The sequence below is a fragment of the Periophthalmus magnuspinnatus genome, chromosome 12, assembly GCF_009829125.3.
Source record: "Periophthalmus magnuspinnatus isolate fPerMag1 chromosome 12, fPerMag1.2.pri, whole genome shotgun sequence".
Taxonomy (NCBI): Eukaryota; Metazoa; Chordata; class Actinopteri; order Gobiiformes; family Gobiidae; genus Periophthalmus; species Periophthalmus magnuspinnatus.
Window position 1 is genome coordinate 18383633 of NC_047137.1, and position 19589 is coordinate 18403221.

The window sequence follows — 19589 nt, forward strand, 5'->3', positions numbered from 1 at the left end:
TATCTGACAGAGGCAAAAGTGCACTGGGGAAAATGATGCAAAAATGATGCAAAAATAAAGAAAAATGACACAAAAATGATGCAAAAATTACACAAAAATTACGCAAAAATGACAAAAATAAAGAAAAATGATTCAAAAATAATGAAAAATGATGCAAAAATGATTCAAAAATAAAGAAAAATGACGCAAAAATGACCTAAAAATGACACAAAAATAACATGTAAGAAGTGGTGTTTAAACATCGATGACGTCACACTGAATTCTGTCTAAAAGTTCGAAACAATTTACACAAGAAACACATTTTTCTGATACTTAAAAAGGAAAACGCCTTTATTTAGTTTAAATAATGTTCATAGTTTTATTTATCAAATCATAATTTTAGATTTTTTTCACACTTTGGCCATTTTTTTTAGGTTTCAAATTTTACTTCCTGGTTGTAAATCATGACATCACATGACATCACACGACATCACATGACATCCATAACTGTTACCTGGCAACCAAACGTCTCTCCTCTTACAGAAATTATGATCTGACAAATAAAAATATAAGAAAACAACTTTATTTTGTGGAAATCATGTTTACAAAATAAACTGGACAGAGTTTTCTCAGTGTGATGTCACGATTTACAACCAGGAAGTACAATTTGAAATCTAAAAAAAATGTCCAAAGTGTGAAAAAAATCTAAAATTATGATTTGACAAATAAAACTAAAACAAAAATGTTTTATCAAAATCTTAAATATAACGATCTTAAGTGTGTTTTAGTGGAAATGAGCGACGCGATCCCAAACACAAAGTTTTACTGTTCATTTATGCACAATATATCTCCAGCTCCAAGGCATTTACAAAAGACCAAAACAAGCACATTTCTATTTACAAAACCTCCTGTACAAGAGTCTCACAAAATGCTGGTCGAAACGTCGCCAAATACACTTCAGAATATTCATCTGGAACTTTTCAGGGTCGAATGGTTTGGTTCACGTGGAAACGGGCGTCAGCCCGAGAACTGACCAGTGTTTGAGGAGTCGACGAGTTATTTTTATTTAAAGCTCCATCTGTTTTATGTTTGTCAAAAGGATCGAAAATCAGATTCTAATAAAGGAGCATCTAGTTTCGATATATGAGCAGGTAACGATGCTCTGGCCCCTCCCCTCACCTGGCTCCTCCCTTCACCTGGCTCCTCCCCTCACCTGAGCCCCTCCCTCCCCTGGCCCCTCCCTCCCCTGGCCCCTCCCTCCCCTGGCCCCTCCCCTCCCCTGAGCCCCTCCCCCTCCTGTGCTCTCTCCTCTGTCAGCAGTAACACAGGCAGCATCTAGTGGTGACATGTGAGAATACAGCGGGGCGGCAGGTCTAATTACAGATGGCAGCTTTAATATGATTTGTCCATTCAGATTTTTTAAATTAAAGGCTGAAATACGGCGACGAAGACGAAGACGAAGACTTTTGGACGCCGACAAATAAAGTGACTGATAAAAATCTAAAGTGGAACTCAACATTGAATTCATCAAACTGTTTTTAAAAGTTTTACCTTCTGTTCCTAGTTATTTTTTGGCGACTTTATTCCAAACTGAGTAAATTTGCAGATTTCTCCAGTGGCCTCTGCACTGTCAAGTACTACATGACACCACACATGACTGCCCCGATTAAGCCGGGTGTTTCTTATACGAACGTGTGGCTGTGGGGGGCGGAGTTTGAAGTGTGGACACCTGTTAGACCAATCACACTGCTCATGTATCCAGACCCCGCCCCCATCCCTTTAGTCCTCGAGGCTCCGCCCAGTTTAGCAGCTCTGTTTGAGTCGTGGATGTGGGCGGAGTTTAGTCCCACTTTAATAAACGCGTTGTCTTCATTATAAAATCTCTTTTGGTTTAGTGTCAGTCCAGATGACGACACGGTTCTTTTCCAAATTGGCTCTTTTCTCTTTTTTTTAATGTCCCACACCTGGAAGTGAAGTTTAATGCTCTTGATCCTTTGCTGCTGACGTCACGTTCTCTGGGCGTGTGATGCTAACTGTAGGCACTGCTCTGTCTGAAGATCTGTTAAACTTTAATCCGACACCGTAAAGAGCCGACTCATCTAAACTCCAACAGGTGAGCTGATCTGTGCTGTTAAACAAGTCTCTCTCTCTCAAACAACATTACAGTCACAAGCTAGTTAGCATTAGCATTAGCATTAGCGTTAGCATTAGCCAACAGTTTTTCAGTTTGTCTCAACTTTTTGTGAAAAAATACAAAATGGATTTAAAAAGGAGTTTGATTTTAAAGTTTGAGTTTTCAGACAATCTACAAACTTATCGGTCTGTGTTTGTTTCTGTAAAACAACGTGTCGCCACGGTAACAGCTCAACATTCCGTCATAGATACACATGCAGAACACCCCCCCAGCGTGACATCACTGCAAAGTCTCAATACTGTGGAACTTTCCCGTTAACGTAATAACGACCAGAGCGCCCTGAATGAGTCTGATCACTGAAACAAAAACCAGCACAAAGTTCGACGGCGGCGGGACAAATTCCTACGTCTACGTTTTAGTTTCGTAAAGTTTCAAACCAAATGAATATTCTGAAGTATACGCTTTTTTAAACTCATGTGAGAGTTGTTTCGTTGGCGATGTGTTCAAATATGACTCCAGTCTGGGAGAGATTCCAGTTTTTGTCCCAGAGGTGATTCCAGGTGAGTGAAACCTGGAGGTGTCCAGCGTTGCTCGATGGCACAAAGGCAGTCCCTCAGTTTGAGTTTGACCCACATCACTCAGAGCTGCTCCAGCGCAGGGTCCGGCCTCTGGAGAGGAAACAGGGTTTAGGACTAAACCAGGACTGAACCAGGACTGAACCAGGACTAAAGCAGGACTAAACCAGGACTGAACCAGGACTGAACCAGGACTAAACCGGGACTGAACCGGGACTGAACCGGGACTGAACCGGGACTAGACCAGGACTAGACCAGGACTAGACCAGGACTAAACCAGGACTAAACCAGGACTAAACCAGGACTAAACAGGACTAAACCAGGACTAAAGCAGGACTAAACAGGACTAAACCAGGACTAAACCAGGACTAAACCAGGACTAAACCAGGACTAAAGCAGGACTAAAGCAGGACTAAACCAGGACTAAACCAGGACTAAACCAGGACTAAACCAGGACTAAACAGGACTAAACCAGGACTAAACCAGGACTAAACCAGGACTAAACCAGGACTGAACCAGGACTAAACCAGGACTGTACCAGGACTAAACCAGGACTAAACCAGGACTAAACCAGGACTGTACCAGGACTAAACCAGGACTAAACCAGGACTAAACCAGGACTGTACCATTGTCCTTTGGCCGCCTTCCTCTGCTGTGCGATGCCGTATATTTCCTGTAGTTGTTTCTTCTGGTCGTCACTAAGTGGCGCTGTGAGCCGCTGGTACCAGGATGTGTCTGTGTTCTGGACCCCTGAGGAAAAACAAACAAAACACGTCAAATAATGATGCAGAGGAGGGACAGAGGTGCAGAGGAGGGACAGAGGTGCAGAGGAGGAGGGTGGTGCAGAGAAGGGACAGAGGTGTAGAGGAGGAGGTGATGCAGAGGAGGGGCAGAGGTGTAGAGGATTCTCACGGAGCAGGGCGTTGGTGAAGTACGTGTATTCATCCTCTGCATTGTCATAGTCCAGAGGAGTCGAGTACTCCTCCAACAGAGTCCCAGCGAAACAGTCCTCCTCCCAGAAGTCCTCCTGCAAGACCAAGACCAGGACTGAACCAGGACTGACCCAGGACTGAACCAGGACTGGACCAGGACTAAACCAGGACTAAACCAGGACTAAACCAGGCCTAAACCAGGCCTAAACCAGGACTGAACCAGGACTAAACCAGGACTAAACCAGGACTAAACCAGGACTAAACCAGGCCTAAACCAGGACTAAACCAGGACTAAACCAGGTCTAGTTCTTACCTCGTCCTCCGTCTCCTCTGTGGTTCCGCTGAGCTGTGGTTCAGAGACTTCGTCCTCGTCACTTGGGATCTCCTCTGGACCAGGACCAAAAACAGGAGTTAGACCAAGACTAGACCAGAACCAGACCAGGACCAGACCAGGACCAGACCAGGACCAGACCAGGACCAGACCAGGACCAGATCAGGACCAGACCAGGACCAGATCAGGCCTGAACCAAGACTTTGTGAGGTTCATCATTTGTATTTAAAGATTTCTATCCAAAACAGTGACTTTCCCATAGATTTATATACAAATACATATGAAAGTTCCCTCTGAGCGCCTCACCGTTGTGGTCCTCGTCCTGGGTGCTCCCTCTCGGCTGCAGGGGGGGTTTGTGGAGGAGGCGGGAGGCGTACAGATGTTTTAAACCCAGAAAAAGGAGCAGGACGGAGGGTAAGATCTGAGCCGCCACAGCCTCCAGCGCCGCGGGTCTGGTGGGCAGCTCCATCAGGACACACAGGCCCAGGATGCACAGTTTACGATCATGAAGACTGGACACAAGAACCAGGACTGAGCCGGACTGGACCAGGACTGGACCAGGACTGGACCAGGACTGGACCAGGACTGGACCACGACTGGACCAGGACTGGACCAGGACCAGGACTGAGCCGGACTGGACCAGGACCAGGACTGGACCAGGACTGAGCCGGACTGGACCAGGACTGGACCAGGACCAGGACTGAGCCGGACTGAACCAGGACTGGACCAGGACTGGACCAGGACTGGACCAGGACTGAACCAGGACTGGACCAGGACTGGACCAGGACTGGACCAGGGCTGGACCAGGGCCGGACCAGGACCGGACCAGGACCGGACCAGGGCCGGACCAGGACCGGACCAGGACCGGACCAGGGCCGGACCAGGACCGGACCAGGGCCGGACCAGGACTGGACCAGGTCTAAACCAGGACTAAACCAGGTCTAAACCAGGACTAAACCAGGTCTAAACCAGGACTAATCCAGGACTAAACCAGGACTAAACCAGGTCTAAACCAGGACTAAACCAGGACTAAACCAGGTCTAAACCAGGACTAAACCAGGTCTAAACCAGGTCTAAACCAGGACTAATCCAGGACTAAACCAGGACTAAACCAGGACTGAACCAGGTCTAAACCAGGACTAAACCAGGACTGAACCAGGACTAAACCAAGACTAAACCAGGACTAAAGCAGGACTAAAGCAGGACTAAAGCAGGACTGAACCAGGTCTAAACCAGGACTGAACCAGGTCTAAACCAGGACTAAACCAGGACTGAACCAGGACTAAACCAAGACTAAACCAGGACTAAACCAGGACTGAACCAGGACTAAACCAAGACTAAACCAGGACTAAAGCAGGACTAAAGCAGGACTAAAGCAGGACTGAACCAGGACTGACCCGAGGAAGTACTCCGTGTCGTTGATCCACTGGTTGATGAAGTGTGCGGTCAGGGGCTGGGGGCCTGAGTCCAGCGTGTGGAGGAGGAGGGCGGGGCTGTACCACATCGCCGCTATGGCGACCTGCAGACACATGGTCCTCAGCTCCGACGTCTTCACCCCACGCATCAACCGCTCCAGAGCCGTGTGCACGAACACCGGGACCACCTGAGGGGCGGGAGGGCATCCGGGTTAGAATACAAGAACACAGAGAGGAGGACAGAGGGAGGAGGAGGTGCACAGGAGGACAGAGGGAGGAGGAGTAAACTCTGACCTGGTCGATGCCTCGGCCTCTGCACTGGAGGATTATCACCTCTAAGAGTTTCGCCGCGTGACACTCGGCGTCCTCCCCACAGTCAGACGAGAGAACCTGAAGAACACACAGAACTCAACCAGGACTGGACCGGGACTGGACCGGGACTGGACCGGGACTGGACCGGGACTGGACCGGGACTGAACCAGGACTGGACCAGGACTGAACCAGGACTAAAACAGGACTAAAACAGGACTAAAACAGGACTAAAGCAGGACTAAAGCAGGACTGGACCGGGACTGGACCGGGACTGGACCAGGACTAAAACAGGACTAAAACAGGACTGGACCGGGACTGGACCAGGACTAAAACAGGACTAAACCAGGACTAAAACAGGACTGGAGCAGGACTAAACTAGGACTAAAACGGGACTGGACCGGGACTGGACCGGGACTGGACTAGGACTGGACCGGGACTGGACCGGGACTGGACCGGGACTGGACCAGGACTAAAACAGGACTAAACCAGGACTAAAACAGGACTAAACCAGGACTGGAGCAGGACTAAACTAGGACTGGAGCAGGACTAAACCAGGACTAAAACGGGACTGGACCGGGACTGGACCAGGACTGGACCGGGACTGGACCGGGACTGGACTGGGACTGGACCGGGACTAAAACAGGACTAAAACGGGACTGGACCGGGACTGGACCAGGACTGGACCGGGACTGGACCGGGACTGGACCGGGACTGGACCAGGACTGGACCAGGACTGGACCAGGACTGGACCAGGACTAAAACAGGACTGGACCGGGACTGGACCAGGACTAAACCAGGACTGGACCGGGACTGGACCAGGACTAAACTGGGGCTGTAGGCATATTCACTGGCAGAAATGTTTCTCAGTGGAGCTTTAATACAGTTCCATGGTAAAAGCGTTTAAAGTGTAAATGAGTGAGACGAGCCCCAGAGTGAGCGCCCCCTGGTGGACGGGGGTGGTACCTTCTTGCACATGCTGTAGATGACCTCCAGGTGTTTGGGGTTGGACAGGAGCATGTCTGTGTCCACCGTCACGTAGTTATGCAACAGAGGCATCATGTCTGGAAGAGAGAGCAGGAATCAAACCCACAACCTCAGGAGAACCTCAGGAGAACCTCAGGAGAAGTAAAAACACTAGTACTGTGTAGTAGTAGTATTATTACCGGTGAAGTAGTCGAAGCAGTCGTGCTGGAACACCTGGTACAAAGCCCCCAGAACCTGCCACATCTGAGGGGAGATGTTCTGACACGTCAGACCGAACGCCAGGGACAGGATCTCCTCATAGAACTCTGCACCAGGAGGAGCACAGGAGTAAGAAGAGGAGGAGTAATAACAGAGTGAAGAGAGGAGGAGAGACAGGAGGAGAGAGGAGGACAGAGAGAGCGACAGATTCAAGTTTATTTCTATAGCACATTTAAAACAACTTGTGTTTTACATAAAAGTCAACAAAAAACAAATGTAAGAGGCAGAGAGAGGAGGAGAAAGAGAAGTACAGAGAGAGAGGGAGGAGAAAGAGAGAAGTACAGAGAGGAGGAGAAAGAGAGAAGTACAGAGAGAGAGGAGGAGAAAGAGAAGTACAGAGAGAGGGAGGAGAAAGAGAGAAGTACAGAGAGAGGGAGGAGAAAGAGAGAAGTACAGAGAGAGACAAAGAGGAGAGAGGGAGGAGGTGGAGGGTTAAACACACCTGCCATACCTATGACGGGCTTCTGCAGCACCAGACCAATCACCTGCAGACAGATGGCCTCCAACTGCTGCGTGATCTGGAACACAACACAGGTGTGAACCAACACGGGTGTGAACCAACACGGGTGTGAACCAACACAGGTGTGAACCAACACGGGTGTGAACACAACACAGGTGTGAACCAACACAGGTGTGAACCAACACGGGTGTGAACACAACACGGGTGTGAACCAACACGGGTGTGAACCAACACAGGTGTGAACCAACACAGGTGTGAACCAACACGGGTGTGAACACAACACGGGTGTGAACACAACACGGGTGTGAACACAACACAGGTGTGAACACAACACAACACGGGTGTGAACGCAACACGGGTGTGAACGCAACACGGGTGTGAACGCAACACGGGTGTGAACCAACACAACACGGGTGTGAACACAACACGGGTGTGAACACAACACGGTGTGAACACAACACGGGTGTGAACACAACACGGGCGGGGTATCGATTTGTGTGTGATTCTCGATACCTCAGAGTGATTCTCCATCACGGTCAGGATTGTGTCCATGGTGCTGAGCAGACCCAGAGCCATCACCGTCTTATCCTCACTCTCCTCGTACTCATCACTCTGAAGAACACGAGTGAAGATCTCAGCCTGAGGAGGAGGAGAGGAGGAGGAGAGGAGGAGAGGGGAGGAGAGGGGAGGAGGAGGAGAGGAGAGGGAGATGAGGAGGAGGAGGGGAGGAGAGGGGGAGAGAGGAGGAGGAGGGGAGAAGAGGGGGAGAGGAGGAGGAGAGGGGGAGATGAGGAGGGGAGGAGGAGAGAGGGAGAAGAGAACAGAAAGGAAAGGAGAGGAGAGACGGTGCGTGAGATGACGGGGAGAGAGGGGGGACAGGGTAAAATAAAGTTTAAAATGTTTTTATTGGAATATTTTTTTATTTTTAAAGTAAAAGAGTTGTTGTAGCAATAGCAGTAGTAGTAGTAGTAGTAGTAGTACTAGTAGTAGTACTATTAGCAGTACCAGGTTGCGTGTCATCTCCACGGCGATGGCGGACACTTCCTGGTTGTATTCACAGATGAGTTTCTGGATGACGTTGGTGAGGTCGTCGTTCTCCGTTTCCCTGACGACGTGAAGCAGCTCCTGCATCACCGGACGAATGAACGGGCGAATGTGCACTTTGGCTGAAACACGAAAGACGAAACGTAAAACACGAAACACGATGAAAGAAACACAACAGCAGATGTACTGGAATAAAACTTTAAAGAGGAACATTTACTTCTGTGGGATTAACTGTAACATATCACACATTTAGATCCATGTTTCCTTTGTTTGTTTTGAAAATACTAAATTTACCCAAAACAACCTGTAACATGTTTATAAGAGTCTCCCCTCCCTTTGCTCTCTTTGCTAAGTCCCTCCTCTTTCAGAGCACTATCACAACACAATCACATCAGGTTTGTCGGGTCCCTTGTGTGGTCCTCGTGCGGTCGCTCGTGTGGTCCCTGTGTGGTCCTCGTGCGGTCTCACCTTGCTGTTGGTTGGACACGAGCGTCTGCAGAGCGATGGCCGCCTCCACCTTCACGGGCATCTCCTTGTCCTCCACCAGGTCCTGCTTCACCAGCTCCACCGCTCCACGGAGCACCTGCTCGTCATGGAAACGCAGCGGGCTGAAGCAGTGGAGCACCCAGCACGACTGACACAAGGCAAAAAGAGACTTATGTTAGTCAATGTCACCCACCTTCAATTTAAAGATACAGTATGGAACTTTCTGGAAGCGGCTCGTCACCTGAATGTTTCCACGGAGATAAAAAATTAAAACTATACTTCAGAACATTCTCCATGCAGGTAGACGCGTTTTATGTCGTACTGTGGAATATTACACGCAAAGGAACAACATCTCCATGGAAACAAGCAGTAGGCCAAATAAGAGTCAGGTTTGTGGAGATGCGAGCCCGCTCAGAGTAAGGACGCAGGTTTTTCAGTGCGATAAACATGACCCAAAATTGTTTTAAAAAGCTCTTATTTCAATCTATTTTGGGGTAAAAGTGACATACTGTGGCTTTAAAAGGTGACGTCCCTGATTCTTACGTCTTATAAATGGATTGTAATTATTCTGTGCCGAGTTTGTGAGCGTCTTTCACAACTTTCAAAGACAACAAGTTTATAATCAGATCCTGAATCCTATGAAAACAAAATGGAGAAAATGGCGTCTTGAAAATAGTCGATTAAAGATTAGTCAAACGTGAATCACTCCAAATACAATTTCAGAGGCTCAATGAAAAGAAACGACTAGAATATGGAGAAACGTCTGAACATTTTGTAGAACAGATCCGGTTCAAACTCACTCTCGCGCGCAGATATCCCAGCGGAGAGTTGAGCAGCGGGAACACGTAGTTCTGTAACATCATCTCCATCTGCTCCCTGTACGCCCGCTTCTGTGGGGCCAGACGACAAAGGGTTAAACTCAAAAACAGGCTTTAAATTTACCACTTTTTCACCAAAACATAGTTAACATTTTTACATTTACAATTTTACAAAAACAATGCCTAGTTTTGTCCTAGTTTTGTTATAATTTGACTTCCTTTTTGGACCCGGACATAGACGCGTAATTAGTAGACGAGGCGTTCGATGCTAATGCTATCGTCCATTTAGCAACTCGTTCCCTGTATTTTTTTCCTATAGCTGTTAGCGTTAGCATTAGCCCTCATAAATCTCAAAAACATTAAGGTCAGACCCTCGTTTAAAAAGTCTCTGAATGTGTAAACCTTTCGGGGTCTTTTGATTTTAGCCCATAATTAGCATAAAAGTGTCATTTGAGCTAACGGCTAACACGCTCTCAGTTGAGATTTGTGAACGTGTGCGGTTCTGGTGAACATCTAGCGACGCTAAACCTCGTCTCTGACACGTGACAGCGAGGAGAGCAGATAAAAACACAAACATCATGAAATAAACACGTTCTAGACTTTAACTCGAGTCTGACATGATGTAAACAGTGTGGGGGGCTGGACTGCAGGGGGCGCTGTACCTTCAGGAGGAGCTCGGCCAGAGTCCCCACACAGTGCAGCGCTCCGTCCTTCCTGCGGGGGTCAGCGGAGGGGTCCATGAGCGTCTGGTGACAGAACTCCATCATCTGAGGAAGAACCTGCGCGAAATAAAATAAAACACAATGAGATCTGATGAATTTATCGTAGAAATATGATCATTTCTGCTCCAAGGCTGTTTTGTAGTTACTTTAAATAATAAAAACAGATATAAAACACATTTGGATATTTTTCGGGGGGTATTTTGTTTGTGTTTAAAGTAAATCTGTGTTATTTTCAGACCGTGCTGTAGTATCAGATGTGTATGTTTTTATTTTCATTGTCGTATCAGGATCAGTATCGAGTCTTTAGTGTCAAAGTGGAGTTTGACATGTTGCATCGTCACATCAGTGGGCGGAGCACAGTAGACCGTCGTGCGTCTCACCTCTTTGCGTTTGCGGGCGGCTTTACACAGCAGACCCTGGGCCGCCGTGGCAGGGAGGGCGTGGTCATCGTACAGGTCTGAAGAGAAAAGCACAAAGTACAAAGACCAGGGGCGTCAAAGTCATTTTCACCGAGGGCCACATCAGTAAAACGGCGCCATCAAGAGCCAGATGTGACTGTGCGGCAGGATAAATGTCACTAAAATAAATGTAACTACTTGCTAAATTACTCTTTTTGTATTTATTACTTATTCACGTTGCTAATTTGACATGTCTGTGTAACTGCGTATCCCCTGATAAACTGACATTTTTAAAGTGTGTATCTGGACACACTCCTCACAGACCTTCAACTCTGCTTCAAAAACAGACTTTTACAGACTTTTAATTATTGGACAATGTTGTTTTTCTTGAAGTTTAACATTTGCACACTTAGCTCCGTGCTTGGTGTCAAAATGTCGACATAGATTGTACTCTACACAACCGACCCGCTTCATAACACAAAACGCACAGGTTTGTCTCCTTGAAGCACAAACTTGTATTCGACTTTAGCGTCTTTCTTGAAACTTCCTTCCACGCCAACAATTTTCCTCTTCCTGAACTTTTTGGGATTATTCTTTGTAAATATTTTTCAGTTCCACTTGTTGGGAAAATCTCATTAGTTTATTGTCAGTGCAAATATTAAAGCAGCACAGACTTATTTTAAAATGACAGTCGTGCCTTTTAATTTACCTTTTAATTTACCTTTTAATTTACCTTTTAATTTACCTTCTCACGTCATAAAATTATGTGTCTTGGCCCCTGAGCCTTGAGTCTGACACACATAATGAGCAGTGGGGCTGATAGAAGTAGTAGTAATAGTAGCAGTAGCAGTAGTAGTAGTAGTAGTACTCACTAAACTTCATGCGTATATACTGCAGTAGTAGTAGTACTCACTAAACTTCATGCGTATATGCTGCAGTAGTAGTAGTACTCACTAAACTTCATGCGTATATACTGCAGTAGTAGTAGTACTCACTAAACTTCATGCGTATATGCTGCAGTAGTAGTAGTACTCACTAAACTTCATGCGTATATGTCGCAGTAGTAGTAGTAGTAGTAGTAGTAGTAGTAGTAGTAGTAGTAGTAGTAGTAGTAGTACTCACTAAACTTCATGCGTATATGTTGCAGTAGTAGTAGTAGTAGTAGTAGTACTCACTAAACTTCATGCGTATATACTCGTAGGGATCCTCCTGCCACAGTTTGTCGTCCTCGTCTTTGTAGCACATCAGAGGGAAGATCACCTCCTGGTTCAGGATCTGGACAGAGACAAAGACCAATTTAAACACAGCTAACACGCTAACGCTAGCCACAGCTAACACGCTAACGCTAGCCACAGCTAACACGCTAACGCTAGCCACAGCTAACACGCTAACGCTAGCATCACAGACAGGAAGTGAGCAGGGGCACAATTCAGTTCATGTGTGTTACCTGTATGTGTGTGTGTTACCTGTATATGTGTGTGTGTTACCTGTATGTGTGTTTCCAGGTGTGTGTGTTACCTGTATGTGTGGCTTCAGGTGTTTCCAGGTGTGTGTGTGTGTGTGTGTTACCTGTATGTGTGGCTTCAGGTGTTTCCAGGTGTGTGTGTGTGTGTGTGTGTTACCTGTATGTGTGGCTTCAGGTGTTTCCAGGTGTGTGTGTGTGTGTGTGTTACCTGTATGTGTGGCTTCAGGTGTTTCCAGGTGTGTGTGTGTGTGTGTGTTACCTGTATGTGTGTGTGTTACCTGTATGTGTGTTTCCAGGTGTGTGTGTTACCTGTATGTGTGTGTGTTACCTGTATGTGTGGCTTCAGGTGTTTCCAGGTGTGTGTGTGTGTGTGTGTTACCTGTATGTGTGTTTCCAGGTGTGTGTGTTACCTGTATGTGTGTGTGTTACCTGTATGTGTGGCTTCAGGTGTTTCCAGGTGTGTGTGTGTGTGTGTTACCTGTATGTGTGTGTGTTACCTGTATGTGTGGCTTCAGGTGTTTCCAGGTGTGTGTCTGTGTGTGTGTGTGTTACCTGTATGTGTGGCTTCAGGTGTTTCCAGGTGAGCGAGTGCGACAGGCCTTGGCTGAGGTACAGGAGACACTGCTGTAGGACTCGTGGCGTGACGTACTGCTTCTGTCGATACTGATCCACCACCTTCAGCAGCGTCTGACACACAACCGCACGTTTAAGAGAGTTTAGGTTTCAGTTTATCAGGTCAAATGTGTCTGACACCAGCAGACAAAACAATAACAAGCGAACGAGCAGGTCTGAGCGAGAGGCGCAGACCTCCCCCTCCCCAGACACCTCCTCCTGTTTGTGCGTCCGGTTCACAGACTGTATAAAGAAGCGACTGAGTGTGTGACGTTACCCACAGCTTCAGCTCCAAGTGAAGCTCATCGAGGCGAATTTAGAGCGCATATCATAGCAACAAAAGAGCCAATCAGGAGCGAGGCTGTTGAAAGTATGCTAGCGGGTTAGCTTACCTGTTGCAGACCCACAGCGTACGTTTTCAGGAAGAAGTCGGCGAACTCGGCGTACTCTTTAGTCACATTCCCTGGACTCCCGTATCTGCGGCACAAACACACACAATGCTTTAAAGCCCCATTCTGCGCCTTTTCCTCGTCACACACAGACCTGGAGTTGTGTGTTTTGTTTCATTCACACACGTTTAACGCACAAACCCTGCAGAATTAGCCCGAGCTCTTCTCTCAAACTGAAAACATTCCAACTTTGCTGCTTCTACCGCGACTGATGTGGGGAAACAAAGTGAAAAGCGACGTCACAAAAGCGTCGGAGAATTTTCAGACAGTTTGAGATTCTGGTCTATTTCAAACCTACAAATATTTTAACCTCCTGAGTCCTGGTGTCCTCATCTGTGGACAACACATTTTGGATTGTTTAGGCCACAGTGCAAATTTTTAGAAGAACAGCAACAAGAACATGTTCAATTTTGAATATTTCTAAGAGTTTAGAATATTTATTTATTTTGTTTATTTATTTATTTATTTATTTTATTTTATTATTTTTATTTTATTATTTTATTTTTTATTTGTTTTTATTATTTTTTTTGTATTTTTATTAGGTTTTTTTATTTTATTTACTTATTTTTTTATTATTTGATTTGATTAAAGCTCGGGTCTCAGGAGGTTAAAGACAAGATTTTTACTAGGAAAGACGGTCCTTCCTCAAACAGAAATGGAGCCTGTGACATCATCTATCCCCAAACTATAACTCCATCCTCAGACCCAAAGCGAACAAAGGAAACAAAGAGAACAATAGCCCAAGTCAGGACGCCAATAGGTGTGAAATCACTCATTAATGGCTTGAATGACTACGCTAAGTCGGACTCGGGCACCGTGAAACTTAGGGTCGCACAACAGACCGAGCCCACGGAGTCTGTACACAATGGATGTTTTCAGTTTCAGTTTAGTTGTCTCCTGCCTTCAGACGCCGAAAACGTTTTGTCCAGTTGACGGGTTTTATTTTTCTTTTGCCGTCAGAGTCAGCTTTGTGTCGGACCTTTAATATAATGCAGTCGTCTCTTCTCCTGGTTCTGGGCTGTGTCGCTTTTACAGCAAATAAGTGCTGCGTTGCCATAGTAACGCACTGTTTACGAGCTAGCAGTTAGCCGTTAGCATTTGGTTGTTTCTCTCCCGACTGCCCCTTTTACTTTTTTGCTGTGTTTCAGTTCTTTTAGTAAATCTTAACCAGAACTAAACAGGACTAAACCAGGACTAAACCAGGACTGAACCAGGACTAAACCAGGACTAAACCAGGACTAAACCAGGACTGAACCAGGACTAAACCAGGACTGAACCAGGACTAAACCAGGACTGAACCAGGACTGAACCAGGACTAAGTCAGTCTCAGTGGAGGGTGGGTCCAGTACCGTTCAAAGAGTCTGGTTATGATCCTCATGGCCCATTTCTTGCACTTCCACCAGGCGAGCTCCGGCCGGTCGTCCTCGTCCACCTCCAAAGTCTCCTGTGAATCACAACCAAAAACCAGGACTAGACCAGGGTCTAGACCAGGTCTAGACCAGGACTAGACCAGGACTAGACCAGGACTAGACCAGTTCCAGACCAGGTCTTACCGCAGGCACGTCTCGGTCCATGATCTGTCTGAACACTTCCATCCACTGCGTCATCACTGTGTTGTCGATGAGCCTCAGAGGGAGCGAGTACTGCAGATACACAAAGTACACAGAGTACTACACAGAATACACACAGAGAGTACTGCAGATACACAAAGTACACAGAGTACTACACAGAATACACACAGAGAGTACTGCAGATACACAAAGTACACAGAGTACTACATAGAATACACACAGAGAGTACTGCAGATACACAAAGTACACAGAGTACTACATAGAATACACACAGAGAGTACTGTAGATACACAGTGTAGTGCACACTACACACAATATTTTAAAAGTCGACTAGCCGATCGATAACTCACGCAAAAACTACTATTTATACAGAAGAAAGTACTAGGAAACAAAGTATTTATCTAAACTAGTAGCAGTAGTAGTGTCAGTAGTAGTAGTAGTAGTAGTAGTAGTAGTAGTAGTAGTAGTAGTAACAGTAGTAGTAGTAGTAGTAGTAGTACCTGTACGAGTGAGTAGAAGATCTTGAGCACTTGTTTCTGGATGAGCACAGAGAAGATGGTGGAGTCGGGGAGGAGCTGAGCGAGGAGCTGCTGCACCCGAGGAAGAAACACCGTCATGGCCACGAGGAGCGGCTCACGCTCCTCCGCCTTTCTGTATCTACACAAACACAAACGCACAAACACACAAACATCAATACAAACACAAATATCAACACAAAAACACAAACATCAACACAAACACAAATATCAACACAAACACAAACACACAAACATCAACACAAACACGTCAACACAAACATTAACACAAACATCAACACAAACACACAAACATCAACACAAACACAACATCAACACGTCAACACAAACATAAACACACAAACATCAACACAAACACGTCAACACAAACATTAACACAAACATCAACACAAACACACAAACATCAACACAAACACAACATCAACACAAACACAAATATCAACACAAACACAAACATCAACACAAACACAAACACACAAACATCAACACAAACACAACATCAACACGTCAACACAAACATAAACACACAAACATCAACACAAACACGTCAACACAAACATTAACACAAACATCAACACAAACACACAAACATCAACACAAACATCAACACAAAGGCACAAACATCAACACACAAACACGTCAACACAAAAACAAACACGTCAACACAAACACCAACACACAAACATCAACACAAACACAAACAGACAAACATCAGCACAAACATCAACACACAAACACGTCAACACAAAAACAAACACGTCAACACAAACACCAACACACAAACATAAACACAAACATGTCAACACAATAATCAACAATCAGACACTATTCGACACACTAGTCTGGACACTAGACTCATTGTTCGAGGTGTCGATACTAAAGTCTGTTCTTTAGTTTTGAAATACAGGCCCAAACCCTCGTTACTGTTAAATGTACGACTCAGTACGAGGCTCCGCCCACAGGCCCACATCACCCACGCTCCTCCATAAATACACAAAAACATGATACAAAACTGTAGTCTACAACTTCACAAACCCGGAAATACACAGACTGATGTTGAAGTGAAACGGCGGCACTCACTCGTACGTCTTGACGAGCTGGTAGAGCGCGAGCAGAGCGCCGTACCAGCCGCTGCTGTTCTGCGCCCGGAGGTACACCTGCAGTTTGTCCACCACACCCGGCCACCGCCCCGGGAAGTCGTGACGGATGATGGCACGAAGGCACATGGTCAACTGAGCCCTGTGAGCCAGAGAGCCAGAGTGAGCCACAGAGAGCCACAGAGAGCCACAGAGAGAGTCAGAGAGAGACAGAGAGAGACAGAGAGAGACAGAGAGAGACAGAGAGAGAGTCAGAGAGAGACAAGAGAGAGCCAGAGAGAGCCACAGAGAGCCACAGAGAGAGTCAGAGAGAGACAGAGAGAGACAGAGAGAGACAGAGAGAGACAGAGAGAGACAGAGAGAGAGTCAGAGAGAGACAAGAGAGAGCCAGAGAGAGCCACAGAGAGACACAGAGAGAGTCAGAGAGATGATGGCACGAAGGCACATGGTCAACTGAGCCCTGTGAGCCAGAGAGAGCCAGAGTGAGCCACAGAGAGCCACAGAGAGAGACAGAGAGAGCCAGAGAGAGACAGAGAGAGCCAGAGAGAGCCACAGAGAGCCAGAGAGAGTCACAGAGAGCCACAGAGAGCCACAGAGAGCCAGAGAGAGTCAGAGAGAGTCAGAGAGAGACAGAGAGATGATGGCACGAAGGCACATGGTCAACTGAGCCCTGTGAGCCAGAGAGCCAGAGTGAGCCAGAGAGAGCCACAGAGAGCCACAGAGAGAGACAGAGAGAGAGTCAGAGAGAGTCAGAGAGAGTTAGAGTGAGCCACAGAGAGTCAGAGAGAGCCAGAGAGAGAGACAAGAGAGCCACAGAGAGAGCCACAGAGAGCCAGAGAGAGCCAGAGAGAGAGACAAGAGAGCCACAGAGAGAGCCGCAGAGAGCCAGAGAAGAAGAGAGGAGCAGAGAGCCAGAGAAGAAGAGAGGAGCAGAGCGGAGCAGAGGGGAGCAGAGAGGAGCAGAGAGGAGCAGAGAGGAGCAGAGGGGAGCAGAGGGGAGCAGGGAGGAGCAGAGAGGACCAGAGAGGAGCAGAGAGGAGCAGAGAGGAGCAGACCGTATAGATTCCGGGCAGCGGATGATTCCTTCGATGATGTTGTCTCTGATTTGTTGTCGGTCGTTTTCGTGGATGTTAAACGGGAACACGACCTCCCCGATGGCGGGCTCGCGGTCCTGCCAGTACTGACTCACCATGTTCTTCAGGTAGATCGCCGCTAGCAACCACAACAACAACAACACAAACAACAACACAAACATAAACAACAACACAAACATAAACAAACTTAAACATCAGCAGGAACATGTGTAAAGTCTAGTGACGTCATGATACGAACATTTCAGCAAAGAGAGGGCAGAGTTTCATGAGACTCTCTCCTCTCTTTGCTCTCTGTGCTAAGCCCCTCCCCCCTTCAGAGCCGCATCCCACCAATGACACGACTGCACATCACGCCGGGTTTGTTGCCAGAGTTAAATTCCTCACCTGCCTGACGGACGGGGAACTCCACCTGCTCCGACACGATGATCTGCAGCAGCGTCGGAGCAAAGTTTATGATTTTATACGACTGAAAACAAACGAGAAACAGATTTAAAGTTAGACGAGAAGAAAAGACAGAGGAGGAGAAGAGGAGGAGAGGAGGAGAGGGTCAGAGGAGGGTCAGTTATAAACCACACCACGTTCATACATAAACAGGTGAAGTGTTTTGCCAAAGGACTCAAGAACAACACACACTGACTGAAGCTGAGATTGAACCACCAACCCTCTGGTAGTATGGCGGCTGCTTTACCACCTGAGCCACTATCAACCCAAATAAAAGCCTTTCTTAAGAAACTGGGGATTAAACCAGGATTAAACAATTTATAAAACCATTTCAAATCTCAATACTTCAAATTATAAACATTATTATTATTAGTAGTAGTCGTAGTCGTAGTCGTAGTCGTAGTAGTAGTAGTCGTAGTAGTAGTAGTAGTCGTAATCGTAGTAGTAGTAGTATTATAGTGTAAAGTTTGATGTATTTTATTTCACAGACACACTCTCTGTCTCTGAGTTTCTCTCTGATCATGCTGATGTTCAAATCTCATTGTCTCATAAATAAACAGTAAAAGAGCCAGTTTTCTGAACGGCTCTTTGAAATGAGCCGATCCAAAAGACTCGAATCACATAAAAGAGCCGAAAGTCCCATCACCGCTGTCCCCTCAGCGGGACGAAAATAAACCCCAACTAAATATAACAACTAAATGTAGCTCAGGCGAATAAAGACCGGACTGACCACAACTGACCACAACTGACCACAACTGAACACAACTGAACACAACTGAACACAACTGACCACAACTGAACACAACTGACCACAACTGACCACAACTGACCACAACTGAACACAACTGACCACAACTGAACACAACTGACCACAACTGGACCCAAGTCTGGACTAAAGGACTGGTCCAAAGTAGTTTTCAGACGGGACCGGCCGAACCTGCGCCTCTCCATTGTTTAGTGCGCGATTTACGCCCGGCTCTGCCCCGGCTCTGCCCCGGCTCTCTGCTCTGTCCCGGCTCTGTCCCGGCTCTCTGCTCTGCCCCGGCTCTGCCCCGGCTCTCTGCCCCGGCTCTCTGCCCCGTCCCTGCTCTGTCCCGGCTCTGCTCGGCCCGGCTCAGGACAGCGCCACGGCCCCGGGCACAGCCTCTACCCGCGGCTCCTCTCTGTTCTTGAGCCGGGCCCGCTCTGGATCACCGTGTACCCGCTCCACGGAGAGGCAGGAGCCGCGGGAGCCTCGGGAGCCGCAGGAGCCGCGCGCTCACCTGGTTGAGCTCATTCTCGGCCGCCAGGCGCAGGCTCGGGTCGATGGTTCCCTTCAGCGCCTGTACGATCCGGTTCGGGTCCATTGGGCCTCAGTGGAGCGGGACCTGCGCTGTTTTTAGCCGCAGATTCATAAGCAGCAGCGCAGTTCCGGAGCGGCGCAGCGGGGCCCGGGCGCACGGGCCTGTGACGCACTGCGCACTGACGCTTCCGCCG

The 19589-nt window shown here is 47.2% G+C and overlaps 1 protein-coding gene across 2 annotated transcripts; it reads right to left on the reverse strand.

Annotated features, from left to right (window-relative positions):
• Positions 1–1442: 1442 nt before the first annotated feature.
• On the reverse strand, positions 1443–19589 carry ipo8 (importin 8). Of its 2 annotated transcripts, none has more exons than XM_033976349.2 (26): positions 19376–19589; positions 18057–18138; positions 17634–17790; positions 16562–16720; positions 15446–15602; positions 14928–15017; positions 14724–14818; positions 13318–13402; positions 12866–13000; positions 12024–12123; positions 10831–10907; positions 10391–10507; positions 9711–9800; positions 8893–9058; positions 8386–8546; positions 7894–8019; positions 7372–7438; positions 6842–6967; positions 6642–6739; positions 5661–5756; positions 5349–5554; positions 4258–4463; positions 3934–4007; positions 3601–3715; positions 3315–3438; positions 1443–2781 (listed from the first exon to the last, which is right to left on the reverse strand). In XM_033976349.2, coding segments are annotated over exons 1-26 (2994 nt in total). In that variant the 5' UTR covers positions 19460–19589; the 3' UTR covers positions 1443–2780. The 2 variants fall into 2 exon arrangements, with proteins under 2 accessions (XP_033832240.1, XP_033832239.1); XM_033976348.2 differs by having other exon boundaries at positions 7363–7438.

Excerpts from the sequence above, each read along its gene's own strand:
- ipo8 (XM_033976348.2), bottom strand. The coding sequence starts at position 19,459 with ATGGACCCGAACCGGATCGTACAGGCGCTGAAGGGAACCATCGACCCG. Across the intron at positions 10,908-12,023 it reads GTATATACGCATGAAGTTTA|ACCTGTACGATGACCACGCC; the intron begins GTGAGTACTACT and ends TTTTCTCTTCAG. Across the intron at positions 10,508-10,830 it reads CCGCCCGCAAACGCAAAGAG|GTTCTTCCTCAGATGATGGA; the intron begins GTGAGACGCACG and ends TATTTCGCGCAG.